We start from the raw sequence: 16,832 nt of genomic DNA, 5'->3' as shown, positions 1-16,832 counted from the left end.
CACCACAGAGAAGGACACTCATGCTGATTCCGTTTCTACAACGTTTATTGTCAGGAAATGTTTGTGCTTGCATGCAAGGGAACTTTGTGCGATATCTGCGGCTGCCAAAGTGACATCTGGCAGTATTAACGGGATCACCAGAGCCAGAGAATGAGGACTGGGAAGGCAGCAATAACTGTGAGGCCTGGGGCCGTGCAGGGAGAGGATTTTGAGAATGACCACTTAGGTGACAAAATGAGATGCCCACGCATCGGAATTCTGGTTAGTTTCTGGTCTGGAGCCAGATTCTGTCTCTGATGCAGACGCGGGAGCATGGAGCGGCAAGAGCTGCCCAGCTGCTCATCTGGGAACTCATCCTCCAAGGGACTCTGTCCCTTGTTTTCCTCCTGTACCTGGAGGTGGCAGTCAGAGGGCAGCAACTCCCACAGCCCCTCCCCCCCCACACCTCCCGCATATACCTGCTCAGAGCACCTGCCCAGGGCTACTCTTTTGCCCAGCCCAGCATACCTGTTCCACCTGTCTGAAGACCCGGAGCAGGTTTCCTCGAAGAACACCCTGAAGCTCTTCCTCACTCCAGCCACGCCTCAGCAACTCCTCTATCAGTACTGGGTATGTGGACACGTCCTCCAGCCCCTGTGGGAACCTGTGTGGCCACCAGCCAACCAGCCAGCTATTGGGCCTCAGACCCGTTCCCTGGTTTGAGTCAGAACCAAAGCCCTATGTGTCCAGGGTCCACTGAACCCTGGCCCTGGTCAGATATGGGAAATGGAGATTTGGAGAGAGTAAGTGATTCACCCCTGCTCTTTATCCTTCAGAAGAAGGCCCCAAAAGCTCCTTGAATATTCATTAAAACTTATTGAATTGTACTATTAAGATCTATGTCTTTCACTGAATGCAGTTTTCCCCTCCATTTATAAAAAGAAGAAAAGCTTTTTAAGAGCTGGGTTGACCCCCCTGCATGCACAGACCCAACTGCAGGGAGAGAAGATGGTCAGTCCACCCCAGACCTTGCTAAGAGTCTGCTCAGAGGCCGTGGGTCTGCTGGCATTGGATGGGTGCAGATGCCGGGCAGATGAGCTCTGTCTGGTGGTTTAGCCAAATATGATGACCTAGAGTAGGGCCAATGGGCTGCAAACAGACAGGAGAGCCCAAGAAACAGACTCTGGGAGAGAGGAGATACCAGTTGGGCCAGCAGACCTGAGGCTATGGTCAAGGCCATGAAGACCACAGTGTGGTGGGCACGGTGGCTGTGAAAGCCCCACTGCTGCACAGCCAGCCCAAGGCAAGCCACAGAGAAGCACTCACCGGCCAGCCCCATCATAATCTCCGCCAATCCCAATGAACTTGGGTCCAATGACTGCCTTGATGTGGTCGAAGTGATCTGAAGAATGGAAAGTCATAGTGTGGGGCTCCGATGGTGGGGGGGGGGGGGTGATGACTGACCTCTATTAATTCCGTTTCTTGCAGCCTGTAGGCCATACAGGCCAATTTCACTCCACCCAGAGTGCCCTGAGGTTTGATCTGAAGTGATCCCAGATAGCTGTAGACTGGACTTCAGATTTCAAGTGCACCCCAGAGCCACCCATTTGGGCCATTTCCCATCCAAGATTCACCCTGCCTCCCAGTCTCCTTGAGAACATGTGGGGGCTCCTTTCCATGGTGTGGAGGATGAGAGAGGAACAAGAGTACAACTGATGAAGACCCCGGAGACCTAAGAAGCTAGCCAGTGCCTTGGCCAGAGGCAGGGGCAACGCGCTTTACGAGCCCCTGCAGAGGCGCAGATGGGCAGCACCTGGGCTCTGTGTCTGACTGCCTCCCTCATACCCATCAGTATCGCAGTTTTGATTCCAGGGCATCAGTTGCACATCGCACCAAGGTGCTGCGTACCATCCATTATTGTTTTTTTGGCAGCTGTGCCTATTGCCAACAGGTGGGTCAAACCACTGGGGCTCATCTGAATTCCTCAGATTTGGACCTAGCTTCAGGTCCAAATCAGAGCTGTGCAGAGAGCCCAGGATGAGGCTTACCTGCCACAGTAGACACGTTGGCTAACGGGTTGCACTGCAGCACCCCCATGGATAAGGACACCATCACGATGCCACCATTCTTCTTCTGCAGGGGTGGACAAATGGACATTCGGCTTGGCCCCCAGCACAACCACCTGCCTGTACACTCTCTCCGCCCCGTGAGGAAGGTGTTCAGCCTTGGCTGTGAGCTCAGAGACGTCTCCTCTCCAGGTCTGAATGGAGGAGCCTCAGCCCTGGTCTGGGTGGTGTCTTAGTCCTGGGTTTGCAGGTTTGGAGTATTTACCACCTAGAACCCCACCTCGGGCTCAAGAGTTGAGGGGCTGTGGACCGTGGATTTTGGGGACAGAAGATATTTAACCCGGGTTTGAGGAAGTTGAGGGAGCAGAGGCTCAGGTTCAAGGGCCCCTGGTTCGAACCTCTTGCTTTAGGTTTGAGGGCCAGGGCAGTCTCTCACCAGAAGCTGCAGGATATCATCTGGAACATTCCTAGTGTTCTCACACACAGCCCGGGCAGCCGAGTGGGAGAAGATCACAGGTGCCTGTGACACTTCTAGGGCTCGCCGTGCCACGGCATCCGAGACATGGGACAAGTCTACCATCATGCCCAGGCGGTTCATTTCTGCCACCACCTTCTGCAGGGACAGAGGGCATCAGGGCTGCAATCATCTTATGTGCATTTATCTGTAGGGAACAGGTGGGCTGTACATGCATGTGGGGCAGGGTGTGGAACCAGGGTCCTCACCTCACCGAAGCTGGTCAGCCCGCTGACATTGCTGTAGAAGGGGTGGATACCCTTAGCCGAGCTCTCTGCCCTGCAGGATGACCAGGAGGCAGTCTGACTGGTGGCCATGACTTGGCTGTAAGAGCCTAGAAAGAGGTTCTCTCGAACCCTCTACACCTGCCACTCCCTGGAGCAAGAGGAGGGATCCAAGCTGGGCTATGCCTGGCAGTAGGAGGGCCCTTCTGGGGATCCATTCTTGTTCTGCAAACCTCCATTCCCCTCCCCACTCCAGGTTCAGGGCCGGATCCCAGGGGTAAAGCTTGGTCTGGGCCCCAGCGTGATCTTGGGCAGATATCTGCCTCACTGGGCCCATACCATCTGCACTGTGCTTACCAAGGCGTGTTGCATGTGTGGGTAAGTGTCAGGTAGCGCACACCCAGGGCATAGAAGGTACGCAAGACAGAGAGGCTACTGTCCAGTGAATGGCCACCCTCCACGCCAATGAGGCAAGCCAGTTTCCGGGTATTGTTCAGAGCTGGGGGCAGGTAGGTCAGATAATCATTTTCAGAGGCAGGTGTAACTTAATCAAGATCAAGTCCCTAACACCTATCACCATTGGTCTGTCTACCTTTTTTTTTTTTTTTGGCTGTGCTGTGCAGCATGAGGCATCCAGGGATCGAACCCGAGCCCCCTGCAGTGGAAGTGCGGGGTCTTAACCACTGGACTTGCAGGGAAGTCCCCCATCTACCTTTAACTGAGGTCACAAGCTCCAGCTCAGAATAGGAGGCACACATGCGGCGGATGAGGTCAATTTGCTCCAGGGTGAGGCGCACAGCATCCCGTTCCTGGGTCTGGCATGGGACGTAGGCTGACCAGAACTGAGGGAAGGCCAGCAGTTAGTTTGGGCAGGGGCTGCTTTGGAAGGCCTTGGGCTTCGCACAGCCTCCACAGCTGGCACAGCACTCCCTGTGCCCAGAAGTCACACGTAATGCATGGCTTGTTCTGTGGTACTTGGATGCCCATCAAGTTGGCTCGCTGTGACCCCTGTAGCCCCCAGCATCCATGTCATGGCGCTTTCTAGGCTGCTATGGTAACTGAGTTCCAGTGTGACTAACCTGTGGTCTCTGAGGCCCCCAAACTCCCCCACATTTCCGAGCAGCCATGGTGGCACCTTGTGTGTCCCTTTGGTACCTGGGCACCCACGAGACCGTCTTTAAGCCTGTCCAAGCTGGTCTGGCCATGGCTGAAATTGCGCGCATTAACATCCTGTAGCCCGTTGTGGTAAAACCGCCTCAGGATCAGGGGCATGTCGTTGTGGCTGGAGGGAGGTCAGTGCAAATGGGTGGGCTCCTTAGGTCTTGGGATCAGGAAGCACACGTTGCCTGGCTTGGGGCAGCTCAGGGGTTCCCCACCTCACACTGTCACACAGACTATACTAGGATCAGTTGAGGCCTGGGCTGAGGGGTTCCCACCAGGGCGACAGAGGAGCAGAAGAACACCCATGGATGATGAAGAGGACATCCAGGCGTGCTGTAAGGGAGCCTCCCCACTAGCTCTACACGCTCTGGACCTCCTCCCCTGCCCAGGGCCAGGCTAGGCCCCCACTGGCCCCCACCAGCCCTGGCACCGCACCTACGCACCCGTCCACGAGCGGGAAGTCCCGCATCAGGGCCCGCGCGCGCTCCTGCAGACTCGGGGTGCTGGAGGTGTCCCTCGTGGTCCACGCGCCGGGGGCGCCCGCCGTGGTCTGGGCACCGGGCAGCAGCAGCCGCAGCAGGAGCAGCAGCCGCAGCAGGGGCTGCTGGCAGAGCGCGCGGGCACTCTCGAGGCCCCCGGGCCGCATGCTGCGCAGGGCCGGGCAGGTGGGCAAAGGCTGGTCTGAGAGGGGCGGGCGATGGGGTCCTGCCCGTCGACGCAGGCCACCCAGCGACGCGGCCTCGAGAAGGGGGTGGGGTGGAGGGAGGGGTCACGGAGTCACAGGACCCTGCGACCGTGTGCGGAGAGCCGCGGTCCGCGAAGTGCGGCCGCCAGGGGGCGGCACTGCCCTCCCATCCCGGCTAAGAGGCAGCTCCCGCGGCGTGAGCTGGCCTCCACGCGAGCCCACTCGCCTCCCATCACAGGTTCCCTCCCGCCTCGCCCCTCTCCTCACCCCGACTGTCCCGAGGGGACCGCCCTAGGTTGCTCTCCCCCTGCCTCTAACCTTGCTGTCCCAGAGAGTCTGGGGTGCTTCTCTCAGAGACTGGCCTTCAGCTCCCGGGAGCACGTCTTCTCCCCATCTGCCCGCAGCCTGACCCGCCCGCCCCGAGGGCTGCGTGCCCGTGTCTCTGTGGCCACAGTGCTCTGGGCTCCCGGTTTCCCGGTGCTGGGCCGCGTGAGGTGGGTGTGGGGAGGAGATAGTTTCTGGAAATCGGGGGTTAACCTTGTGGACTCTGGATTCAGGAAGGGGCCCTCTGCCCCCACCTTCTCTCTCCACCTGCTTGACTCCACAGCCTGCAGGACCATTCTCTGGGGACTGCAGCCGGCAACTGGGAACTGTCAGGGGCACCCCTCCCCCATTTCCCCCGGTCAGCCTCGGGAAAGAGCGCCCTCAGGACTTGCTGCACCTCCTCAGGGCCTGCATAGAGGGACTTTAGGGATGTGAACTGAACAACCGTCTGGGGAGAGTCAGCGACCCTTTTACTCAACAAAGCAGGAACCCAGTCAGTAAGCTATTTGAGTGGAAGGAAATGAAGGCATTTCCATGGCAGCAGAGCCCCCAGCCCAGCACCCCTTCTCCCAGAGCTGCTAGCTGACCTGCTGGCCAGCATCCCTCCTACCTCCGTGTGGAAGGCCCCGCCTGGTGGAGAAGTATAGGTTCTGAGGAAAGAGCTGGCACCTGGGTTCTGCTGCTGCACTCGCCTTATCTCGTGGTCCTTGTGGCTCTAGCTTTCCCAGAAACCTCAAGGGCTAAGTTCCTGTCCTGCTGGGAGGCCCCACCCCATTCACCATTTCCAGCCTCAGGCTCTCACCCTAGCTGCCTCCTCTAGAAACAACCCCCCCACCCTCCCCCCGCCACACACACCCACACCCACACACACACACACACACACTCTGGGGATATGCCTTCACACCGAAGTTGAACCACGGAAATGCTTCAGGGACTGTGCCGAAACTCCTTCATCCCCCGCCTCTCAAGTTTCTGCTCCGATCCTTGGCACCCCCTGGAGCTGTTCCACCTTTGGAACCTTTCCCAGCTGGCAGGAGTGACTAGCACAGGGGTAGGGACCTAAGTCTGAGCACAGGAGACCCTAGAAATCTCTCTAAAAACGAAACAAGTAAAACTCTTCCAGAGGAACTAGAGGTCCTAGGCTCCCCAGGAGGGGAGAACAGGGTGTATCCCTGCCCTGGGTGACTTGCGCACCTAAACTCAGACCTGGCTCCCTTCCCTCCCCAGCCCCCCCCCCACCCCGCTGATCAGCAGCCCCCACAGTCACTCTTGCAGTGGGGAGAGGGAGGAGAAACTCTTGAATCTACTGATTTCCAAGCAAAAAATGTGGGTTTGGGGGATAAACAGTTTATTCCACTCTTGGCAGGCCTCCGGGAAGTGCAGACAAATGAATAGCAGCTGCTGACAGAGGAATGTAAAGGGAGAATTTAGCCTTTTTTTCTTTTTTTAGCTTCTCTCCAGGGACCAGATGTCTAACAACATCCTAGGCTGTATTGAGCTAGAGGGGGTTGGCACCATTGCTGTAGAAGATTAGCCAGGCAGCAAATTTTCTGTAATATTCAGCTTCAGTCCTTAAGAAGGCTGGCACTGTGGGCTATGGCTTTGAGGTGACCATATAAAGCCAATCATGGAAACACAGACACATCCAGGTCCTTACATACTCAGGGACATGGGAGTACTCACACCTAAGTGGTAAGCAGATTTTAGCCGATAGGATGGCCTGTCCTCCCCTTAACCTCACCCGAGGCCATCTTTGTGCCCTGTCCCCACCAGGGGGAAATGAGCACACTAGTGAAGCCTTGTCCTCTAGGAGCCACCAGTATCAGTGGACAGACTTGGACGCAGTGACAATTTGCAGGCAGAGGCTATGACAAAAGTTTTCCAGGTGCGGCCGGCAGTGGGCAGAAGTGGAAAGAGGGTGAAGGGAGAGAAGCCCAGGGCATGGCTCCACAGCTGACCTGAATTTCATCCGTGATGCCACCTACTCTCTGCCCACCCCTCCCCTTTCAGGGCATCTTTAAGTCCTGCTGGTCCAATCTCAGAACATCTCCTAGGTGTGTCTCCGTTCCATGCCCACTGCCCCTTTTCCAGTACAGGCCATTGTCATCTCTCATCTCCTCCTGGTCTCCCCACCGCCAGTTCAGTCCCCATGGAGCAAGGCATACCTATCTCTTTGAAAAATCTGGCGTCACCTTATTTTTTTGGTGGTGTGGCATGTGGGATCTTAGTTCCCCAAGCAGGGATTGACCAGCATATTTCAGCACCTGGCACCACACCTGCGCACAGCAAGCGCTCAACCAGCATTTGTTGAAAAGCGAGTTGACTAGGAGCTCTGGAGGCTGCTGCCTTCCCTTCCTTCGCAGAACAAGGAGAAGTGACAACAGTGACAATGCATCAGAGAAGCCAAAGTTATTGTGTGCCCGGAGCTATACTACCAGTTAGTAGCACATAGTGCATTGTCTTCACAATAGCCCACAAGGTAGGTTTTTACCAGCCTCATTTTCATTTCTTTTCTTTCTTTTTTTTTGGATTGACTGATTTTTTTCTCTTTTTAAAATTGAAGTATAGTTGATTTACAAAGTTGTGTTAGTTTCAGGTGTATAGCAAAGTGATTCAGATATATCTATATCTATATCTTTTTCAGATTCTTTTCCTTTATTACAAAATATTGAGTATACTTTCCTGTGCTATACGGTAGGTCCGTGTTGGTTATCTATTCTACATGTAGTAGTGTGTATATGTTAATCCCAAACTCCTAATTAATCCCTACCACCCCCCTTTCCCCTTTGGTAACCATAAGTTACCAACCTAATTTTCTAAGTGGGAAGATTGAAGTTCAGCTTAATGAACTTAACTTTCTCAACCAACAGCTGGCAAATGGAGCTGGAATCTGAAACTAAAATTCCTGTATCCCCAGATTTTTTCAAGCTTTGCTTTCTCTAATTCTCTTCTCCCTGAATGACTACTCCAGGTTCAAAGTAGTTGCCCAGGGCTTCCTAGGTGGCACAGTGGTTAAGAATCTGCCTGCCAATGCAGGGGACACGGGTTCGAGCCCTGCTCCAGGAAGATCCCACATGCCTCAGAGCAACTAAGCCCGTGCACCACAACTATTGAGCCTGCGCTTTAGAGCCTGTGAGCCATACCTGTTGAACCCATGTTCTGCAACTACTGAAGCCCACACGTCTAGAGCCCGTGCTCCACAACAAGAGAAGCCACAGCAATGAGGGGCCCACGCATCACAACTAAGAGTAGCCCCACTCACTGCAACTAAAGAAAGCCCCCGCATGCAGCAATGAAGACCCAACACAGCCAATAAATAAATAAATAAATATATATCAAAGTAGTTGCCCAGCTGATGAATGCCCTTTCCTTGACCTCTATACCCCTTTATCTGGAGACATCCCTGAATCCAAATCTGGAATTCTGGGCAGAATTCCTGAATTTGGGGGCAGCTAGTGAGGACACTGGGACTGAGATTTTATGGAGGAGAAATATACCTAGCCTTCTGTGTCTGGGGCTTCCTGGGACCCCACGCCATACCCAATCAAACAGAGACTTTGTCTCTTTTGGCTTGTCCTCTGTGGGGACAGAGTTTTGGAGAATGATTGCCAGCAGCTTGGTAAGAGCTGCCCTGTCTGCTTCTGCACACATGACCCCTCACCTCCTGTTCCCTACTGCCAGGCTCGCCAGGGATGGCTCTGTAAGGGAGGCATCTGGGGAAGCCAGCAGTGGTAGGGAGAGTAGCCCACTGGCCCTGGGACAGAACCCTCTTTAAACCTGGCTGAGAAAGAGGACAGGTGTGGGGAGACCAGCTGCTGGGCAGGCACATGATCACAGTGGCGTCCTCCTGGCAAGTCAGACAGGGTTCTTTGGATTCTTGACTTCCAGCTGCTGCCTCTCTTCAGGAGAATCCCTTACATTCATCTTTTTGTCCAGATATGCTTTCCTGATCACCTGCTAGTGCTGGCTCTTTGCTGGGGGGTGCAGTGAGGGGGCTGGACAAGTCTCCAGTTATCTATCACATGTGCTGGCAAAACACACAGAAGGGTGGGCAGTGGGGGCATCAAGTATCAGGAGCCAGCCCTGGAGCAAGCAAACGTTTGCTCCACAACATATGCGATTTCTCATTTAGCCTCAAGTTCAGACTTGCAGTGTCTTTGATCACCTTAGCCTGCTCACCTCTCAGGTCTGTCAGACCTGTGTTCTGCAACACCAGGCAGCACACACCACGCCCTGCCCCAGAGCCCTCCCTGTTTCCTGCTTTTATATGGGAAGACTGCCCTCTTCTGCATGGCTTCCAGGGCTTGCACAAACTAGTTTACCCTGTGAAGCTGACCACCTGAGCCCTCGCTGATTCCAAATCTGCCTGAACATCAGGCTGCACCTGAGAAGCTTTTATTTCTCTTGACCTATTAGGGGAAAATTTCAAACATACAAAAAAATAGAAGAGTACATTGAACCCCTGTGTACCCATTGCCCAACTTCAACAATTATCAACTAGTACCCCATCTGATTTCATTTATACCTTACCCATCTGCTTCTGTTGAATATTTGAAAGCAAATCAGACATTTATTTCATCCATATTTAAGATTGCATCTCTAAAAGACAAGGGCTCTTTTTAAAAGTCGGATCATGGTAGAGGATCTGAACAGACATTTTTCCAAAGAAGAGATATAAATGGTCAAGAGGTATTGGGTTGGCCAAAAAGTTCCTTCAGTTTTTAAGTGAAAATGAGACACATTTTTTTATTTTTACCAAGAACTTTATTGAACAATGTATTTACCATTTTGTTCCACTACCTTCTGCCATTTTCCAGGCAACTTCATAATTCCATCTTCCCAAAACTTTTTATCTTTTTGAGCAAGGAACGGTTCCAGGTACCTTTTACAGTCTTCCAGGGAATTGAAATTTTTTCCATGAAGAGAATTTTGGCCACTTCTTCCCTGCGACTTTCCGCAGTGGTGAGAGCTCCAGCTCCAATGTCGCCTGTGCTCCTTGCCGAGTGATGATGCCACGGAGCCAGAGCCATGGCTGAGACTGATGTAAATCCAAAGGCCTACCGTCATGCAGATGCCCACCTTACCAAGAAACTATTGGACCTCCCTCAGCGCTCATGTAACTACAAGCAGCTTTGAAAAGGGGCTGCTGAGGCCGCCAAAACCCTCAACAGAGACATCTCTGATTTCATCGTGAATGAAGCCCCTGGAGATCATCCTGCACCCCCCACTGCTGTGTGAGGACAAGAATGTGCCCTGCGTGTCTGTGTGCTGCAAATACAGTCAAGAAGGTTCCTTTCGCTTAACTTAGATGGAACCCAAACATCAATGCGATTAGCATAACCAAGCTGGTGCAGATGATTTTCAACACTTGATTTGGGTATTTTGAGCATGTTGGCTATCTCCCACGTGGCACAACGTTGATTGTTCTCAATTAACGTCTCACTTTGAGTGCTATCAACTTCAACTGGTCTCTCCAACCGTGGAGCAATGTCCAGTGAGAAATCTCCAGCACGAAACTTCGCAAACCACTTTTGACACGTTCAATCAGTCACAGCACCTTCTCCATACACCATACAATCTTTTTTTGGCATTGCAGTTGCAGTTTTACCTTTCTTGAAATAATAAATGTTGCTTTTTTCTTCCATCTTCAATATTAAAATGTCTACACAAAAATTCACTGATTTTGATGTTTTTTTAAATGCAGGCTGATATGACAGCTGTCACAATACAATCTAACAAAATTGTTTCCAATGAAGTTAAAGACAACTAAGTGCTACTAGAGCCATCTTACAGAAAAAAACGAAGAAACCTTTTTGCCGACTGAACATATGAAAACGTGCTCAACATCGCTAATCATTGGGGAAATGCAAATCAAAACCATAGTGAGTTGTCACCCTCACACCTATTAGAATGGCTATTATCAAAAAACAAACAAACAAGAAAAGTGTTGGAGAGGAAGTGAAGAAAAGGGAACCTTTGTACACTGTTGGTGGGAATGTAAATTGATGCAGTCATTATGGAAAATATTTTGGAGGTTCCTCAAAAAAATTAAAAATAGAACCACCATATGATCTAGCAATTCCATTTCTGGGCATTTATCTAAAGAAAACAAAAACACTAACAAAAAAATATATGCACCCCCATGTTCATTGCAGCATTATTTACAATAGCCAAGATATGGAAGCCTCCTAAGTGTCCAGCATGAATGAATGGATAAAGAAGATGTAGTATATACATCCAATGGAATATTATTTTTTTAATTAATTTATTTTATTTATTTTTGGCTGCTTTGGGTCTTCATTGCTGCACGTGGGCTTTCTTTAGTTGCAGGGAGCAGGGACTACTCTTCATTGCAGTGCACGGGCTTCTCATTGTGGTGACTTCTCTGTTTGTGGAACGCCGGCTCTAGGCACACAGGCTTCAGTAGTTGTGGCATACTGGCTCATAGTTGTGGCTTGCGGGCTCTAGAGCACAGGCATAGTAGTTGTGGCACACAGGCTTAGTTGCTCCGTGGCATGTGGGATCTTCCTGGCCCAGGGATTGAACCTGTGTCCCCTGCATTGGCGGGCAGATTCTTAACCTCTGCACCACCAGGGAAGTCCCTTCAATGGAATATTATTGAGCCATAAAAAAGAAGGCAATCTTGCCATTTTTGACAACATGAATGGAGCTCGAGGGCATTAAACTAAGTGAAATAAGTCAGCCAGAGAAAGACAAATACCATATGGTCTCACTTATGTATGGAATTAGAAAAAACAACTCATGGATATAGAGAACAGATTGGTGGTTGCCAGAGATGGGGTGGGGGTGGGGGTTGGGAGGGTGGGTGAAATGGGTGAAGGCAGCCAAACAGTACAAACTTACAGTTATAAAATAAGTAAGTCATGAGGATGTAATGTACAGCATGGTGACTGTAGTTAATAATACTGTGTTACATAGTTGAAAGTTACTAAGAGTAAATCTTAAAAGTTATCACAAGAAAAAAAAATTTTGTAACCATGTATGGTGACAGATGTTAATTAGACTTATTGTGGTGATCATTTTGCAATATATACAAATAGCAAATCATTATGTTGTACACCTGAAACTAATATAATGTTATATGTCCATTATACCTAAATATACATACATACATGTCACTTCACCACCATATTATTACAGGACCTAGAAAGTCAACAATACTTCTTTTTTTTTATTTTTTTGGCACACGGGCTTAGTTGCTCCGTGGCACATGGGATCTTCCTGGAGCTGGGATCGAACCCATGACCTCTGCATTGGCAGGTGGATTCTTAACCGCTGCGCCACCTAGGAAGCCCAACAATATTTCTTTAATATCACAATTATCTATCATGTTCAAATTTCTCTGATTGCCTAATTTTTAAATAATTGATTTAAATTATAAGGTAGATAAGACCCCCCCCCCCCCCAAGATTGCATTTGGTCATTTTATCTCTTGTGGATTCCTCTTCTTTTTTCTTTCTTGCAATTTATTTGTTGAAAAAAATCACATTCTTTGTCCCTTAGGGTTTTCTGTGTTTTGGAATTTGCTGATTGTATCCCATGGTGTCATTTCCCACGTTCCTCCATCCCTTGTATTTCGTATAAGTTGGTAGTCATGGGAAGCTTTTAAAACCACAGATTTCCAGATTCCACCCTAAAAATGTATTCAGTAGGGCTGACGTGGGTGCCAGAGGTCTCTAATTTTCCTGAGAGCCCCAGGTGGGTCTGTTTGGCTCATGTTTGGGAATTGCCAACCTATCTGACGCCGCCGGTAACCACAAGTCTGCCTCAGTCACACCAAGTATGAGAGAGAGACACTGAGGTTGTAACTTCCCGTGGTGTGCAGTGTGGACCACTGTGGGAAGAGGTATCAGTTATCTTTTGTGGGTGAGCTGAGACCCATAGTGGGAATTTTCTGGGAGCCGCAGTGCCTGTGCCTCCTTCCTCCAACCCAGGTTAAGGAAAGTTCTTAAGTTATCAGGACCTTTCCTAGCGTTGAGGGTGTGCGTCAGGGAAAGGAGCAGGAGTCCTGCTGCTGTGGCCCCAGAGGACAAGTGTTCTGTCAGCAGGATGGCTGGCTTCACCTGGGCCTGGGGGCTAAGAGCTGCTGACAGTACCCCCTGCTGTTATGGGCTGATGAGGCAGGTGGGCCTGGGATACAGGCTCGAACCCTGTGCTCTTTCTTCTCTGCTTACACGCTCCCACCCCCTCTCTCCAGGACTCCCTGACCCCTCAACTGCTGAGAGAGACATTCCCCCAGTAGCAGCGAGCACCTCACTGCCATAGCACACAGTAGTCAGAGTGGTCTTTTTAGCATCTACATCAGATCACTTCACTACCCTCTTCAGATCCTTTCCACAACTTCCCATCACACTTAAGATCCACATTCCTCAGCATGGCTGAGGAGGCCTACTATGGTCTGGCCTGTGCCTACTTCTCCAACCACATCTTTCAGTCTCTTTCCTCCCTGGTCACACTGGTCCTTCTGCTGCTCCTAGAACAGGCTGGCCTCAGCCCTAACTCAGGGTCTTTGTACTTGCCATGTCCTCCTCCAGGAATTCTCTTCTTCCAGCTTCTCACATGATTCCCTTACTCACAGCGCCACTGAAATGTCACCTCCTCAAAGAAGCCTTCCCTGACTACCTGGTATAACATAGCAACCCCTCATCACTCTACCCCTTATCCTATTTTACTTTTCTGTATAGCAGTTATAATTTCTTGAAATTACATTGTTTGTCTCTTCCTTCAGTTTGTGGGTGCCATGAGAAGAGGGGCTTTGATCATCTCATTCACTGGAATATCTCAAGCAAGTAGCACTGTGGCTGGTATGTAACAGGTGCTCAATAAGTATGTGTTGAATAAATGGATTGATAGGTGGAACGGCATCTTCCCAGTCCTGCCTCTCCTGTCCTTACACACACACACACACACACACACACACACAGGGAAGTACTCATTAGGCTATACATTTCTTAAAGAACCTGCCTATGTCCTGCCCAGTTTGCACAGATGTCACTGCAGGAGCCACATAGTTAGAAACTTCCCCCAAGGGTCCTTTTTAGAGGCAGAAGTTCTCAGAGGACCAGGAATCCCATGTGGGAATATACTTAAAGGGAACAGGGAGGTTTGGGGCCTGGCCTTGGATAACCTGGATTTCAAGTCAGACACTGTTACAGAAAAACATTTTATTGAGCAGTAAGGGACCCCACGGGGGCCAGAAAGGGCTGGGAATAAAGGAGCATGTGAGCCTCTGGGCGGGGCGTGTGCTGCTTGACTCTCCATCCTGTTCTTGTTCCAGGGAGCAGGTCTTCCTGGGTCTCTATCCTGCCTCCTGAGACCCCAGGCAGGAGACTCTTTGGGAAGGTGCAGATTGCTTCTTTCAGTTTCAAAAAGCCCAGCTCCCCCTGGTTTGTGGTGGTGGCCCTGGCAATGGCTCTGGGCAGGAGCCCATGTGGTAGACTGGGCCCCTGCTAAGGCCTCTCTGCACCCTCCCTCTGCTCCTGGATCCTCCTTGGCTCGCAGAGCGCAGACTTTTCTTCTGCTCACACAGGGGCTCCGAGGATTGAGCAGAGGAACATCAGGTTTTCTTCCAGGCTAGCTTCAGCCCTGAGATGTTCTGAGCAGACTGTCATTTCAAACCTCAGTTTCTGAGGCTCCTTGCTTATGGCCATTTAGTGTGGAAGGAGGCTCCTGGCTGAGGAAGGCTCCAATGGAACGACGCAGGTTCTAATCTGTGGCAGTGGGCAGTGGGGGCGGTCACTGCAGGAAGAGGCATTTGCTGCCTTAGGCAGTTAAACAATTGCCCTCTCTTCCGAATGGCTCAGCCAGCAAGCTTCTGCGGGGTCAGCCTCCTGCCACCATGCTGCAATCGCCGAATTTTGGGGTTGGAGCAACCTAGGTCTTTGTCTGACTCTGCCAGAGCTCGCCGTCTCTTGGGAGCGCCGCCGGGGACTGGCTTCTCTGCTTCCACCTTTGCCGGTGTGGCCATAGGAGCATCCCCGTAGGCCCGGTAGCCACCAACCAGGCAGTATGTCTCCCCATGCCAGCTCAGCTGGGTTTCTCCATACCCTCGGTAGAGGACATGGTAGTGACCAGGTGTAGGAGGAGAAATGGGAGCCACTGCTGCTGCAAAGAAAATCAGAACTTATCAATCACTTCTGCTGTACACAGTCTCCTGCCAGAATTTCCCTCTCTCATGTCTCTCCCAGTTTCTGGCTGAAGCCCTTTAATCTGTTTGACATCCAAAGCACAGCCTTGGCCCATCACCTCTACAAGACCCTAGAGAAGGGACATTGGCTGCAAAAGCAATTCCTAGTGCCTATGGCTGTAGCAGATGAGAAATCTGTCCACCATGTCCAGAGAAAACAGTAGAACCTGAAAATAATAGTGATCAGGATCCTCTCCATTTCTCCCTTCCACAATAGAGAAAACATTTCTTAATGTCTGTCACTTCTGAGGCTTTAATGGAAATGCCTTCCAAGTTTTGGAAAAAATAATCTGATATAAATTGGTTAAGAATCCCTCCCACCTGGGCAACCCCTCTTGGGCCCCATTTATGCTGGCTGTTTCAACCACACTGAACCCTAGCCCTCTGATACTTTTATCTAGATTAGAACAAAGCCAAATACTGAGGCAAAGTGATCAGGGGATTCAGAACTGGATTCTGGGTACCAAGTCTAGGCTCACATCAACCCAACCTCCTGGGACACCATCTCCTCAGCCCTCCAGTCTCATTAGCACTTCATCACTCCCCTTGGTTATTCTGGTCTTTCCATCAGTATGGCACTACCCTTTCCCCCAGTATGCAGTTCAGTATGGGATGTGTCTGAGGGACCCATGTGTAGGTCTACATGATAGCACGAAGGTGCTTGGGTTTGAAGGTGCGGTTCAAGAGCAGCCCTCTTCCTCAAACTGTTTCATTTGCCAACAAAAATGCACTTGTCTTTCACTAAGGCCAATCAGGAAAGCACCTGAATGGAAGCATCCTGTGGCCCAAAGAGGAAGCCTACATTTATAAAGACCAGAAGCTTCCTGCCTATTTGCCCAGAGATGACTTTTCATTTGTCCTCAACAGTGAGCACTGTGGGTCCCTCAAGGTGCCCCAGGTCACTGGTATTACTTACAGCTGGGGAAGTGCTTGGGTGTGTGTGGTGGGCAAGCCCAAAAGGAATGTGTGGCAGCCAGGTGAGGTTGTGTGTGTACCATGCATCTTGTGTAGATGCCTGGTCTCGGCCTACCTGCTCTGCTGCCCTCCCAGGGGACAGAGGACAAGTTAGAGTGGATATAGAAGATCCGATCAGACATTCTCTCTCAGGCAACCAAAGGGATTGGTATCTGGTGGAGAAGTGGTAAGGAAGTTTCTCTGAGAGTAGCACATTTGCATAGTTATGCTGCCATGGAAACTGTGAGAAGGCCTGTGAAGTCATCACTACCCAGTGAGGTCATAGAAGGAAACTGTGACTTGAGAGGCAGGCTTCAGGCTCTCAGGGTTTTGTGGCAGAGCAGGGTGGAGGCCAGAGAGGTACCCTGCTTGGTACCCCTCACACCTGGGCCTCCCCACCCATGCCCTGACTAGTAGCCAACCCCCGTGGAGCATGCCTGTTGGGTTGGCACAGCCCCAGGGGCCACAGGAGGGCAAGAGAAACCCACATGCTGAGACTGGCTTGAGAGGCAAGATTAACCTCAGAGACAGCTAGGTTGTATGGCACTGACCCTAAGAGAGGCAGAGATTTGTGTGGACTGGGGAATCAGGGAAGGCTCCTTGGCAGTGGGCCTGAAAGACAAGCGAGATTTGGACCCATGGGGAAGAGGGAAGACATTCTAGTTAGGGAGAATAAAAGCAAAGGCACACTCTTCTCGACCTTGTCCTGCCCCAAATA

The 16,832-nt window shown here is 51.1% G+C and overlaps 2 protein-coding genes across 3 annotated transcripts; both read right to left on the bottom strand.

The window, feature by feature from the left end:
• Positions 1–54: 54 nt before the first annotated feature.
• LOC130838552 (dipeptidase 2-like) lies at positions 55–5,675 on the bottom strand. 2 transcript variants are annotated; one of them, XM_057711809.1, is made up of 11 exons: positions 5,564–5,649; positions 4,388–4,683; positions 3,939–4,065; positions 3,496–3,625; positions 3,141–3,282; positions 2,769–2,838; positions 2,482–2,658; positions 2,028–2,112; positions 1,306–1,381; positions 508–670; positions 55–392 (listed from the first exon to the last, which is right to left on the bottom strand). In XM_057711809.1, the coding sequence occupies exons 2-11, from the start codon at positions 4,588–4,590 to the stop codon at positions 135–137; spliced, it is 1,431 nt and encodes a 476-aa protein (XP_057567792.1). In that variant the 5' UTR covers positions 4,591–4,683; positions 5,564–5,649; the 3' UTR covers positions 55–134. The 2 variants fall into 2 exon arrangements, with proteins under 2 accessions (XP_057567792.1, XP_057567791.1); XM_057711808.1 differs by having other exon boundaries at positions 508–643; positions 4,388–5,675.
• Positions 5,676–14,773: 9,098 nt separating this feature from the next.
• DPEP2NB (DPEP2 neighbor) lies at positions 14,774–16,257 on the bottom strand. Its single transcript, XM_057711136.1, has 2 exons — positions 16,191–16,257; positions 14,774–15,078 (listed from the first exon to the last, which is right to left on the bottom strand). The coding sequence occupies exons 1-2, from the start codon at positions 16,255–16,257 to the stop codon at positions 14,774–14,776; spliced, it is 372 nt and encodes a 123-aa protein (XP_057567119.1).
• Between the last annotated feature and the right edge of the window lie 575 nt (positions 16,258–16,832).

The sequence above is a fragment of the Hippopotamus amphibius genome, chromosome 16, assembly GCF_030028045.1.
Source record: "Hippopotamus amphibius kiboko isolate mHipAmp2 chromosome 16, mHipAmp2.hap2, whole genome shotgun sequence".
NCBI lineage: Eukaryota > Metazoa > Chordata > Mammalia > Artiodactyla > Hippopotamidae > Hippopotamus > Hippopotamus amphibius.
Note: the sequence above shows the minus strand (reverse complement) of the source record. Positions and strands in the feature narration are given on the sequence as shown.

Coding starts and splice junctions, on each gene's coding strand:
- LOC130838552 (XM_057711809.1), bottom strand. CDS start 4,590: ATGCGGCCCGGGGGCCTCGAGAGTGCCCGCGCGCTCTGCCAGCAGCCC. Junction 4,066..4,387: donor GACTTCCCGCTCGTGGACGG/GTGCGTAGGTGC, acceptor ACCTCCCTCCAG/CCACAACGACATGCCCCTGA. Junction 3,283..3,495: donor GCTTGTGACCTCAGTTAAAG/GTAGATGGGGGA, acceptor ACCTGCCCCCAG/CTCTGAACAATACCCGGAAA.
- DPEP2NB (XM_057711136.1), bottom strand. CDS start 16,257: ATGTCTGATCGGATCTTCTATATCCACTCTAACTTGTCCTCTGTCCCC. Junction 15,079..16,190: donor CTGGGAGGGCAGCAGAGCAG/GTAGGCCGAGAC, acceptor TTTTCTTTGCAG/CAGCAGTGGCTCCCATTTCT.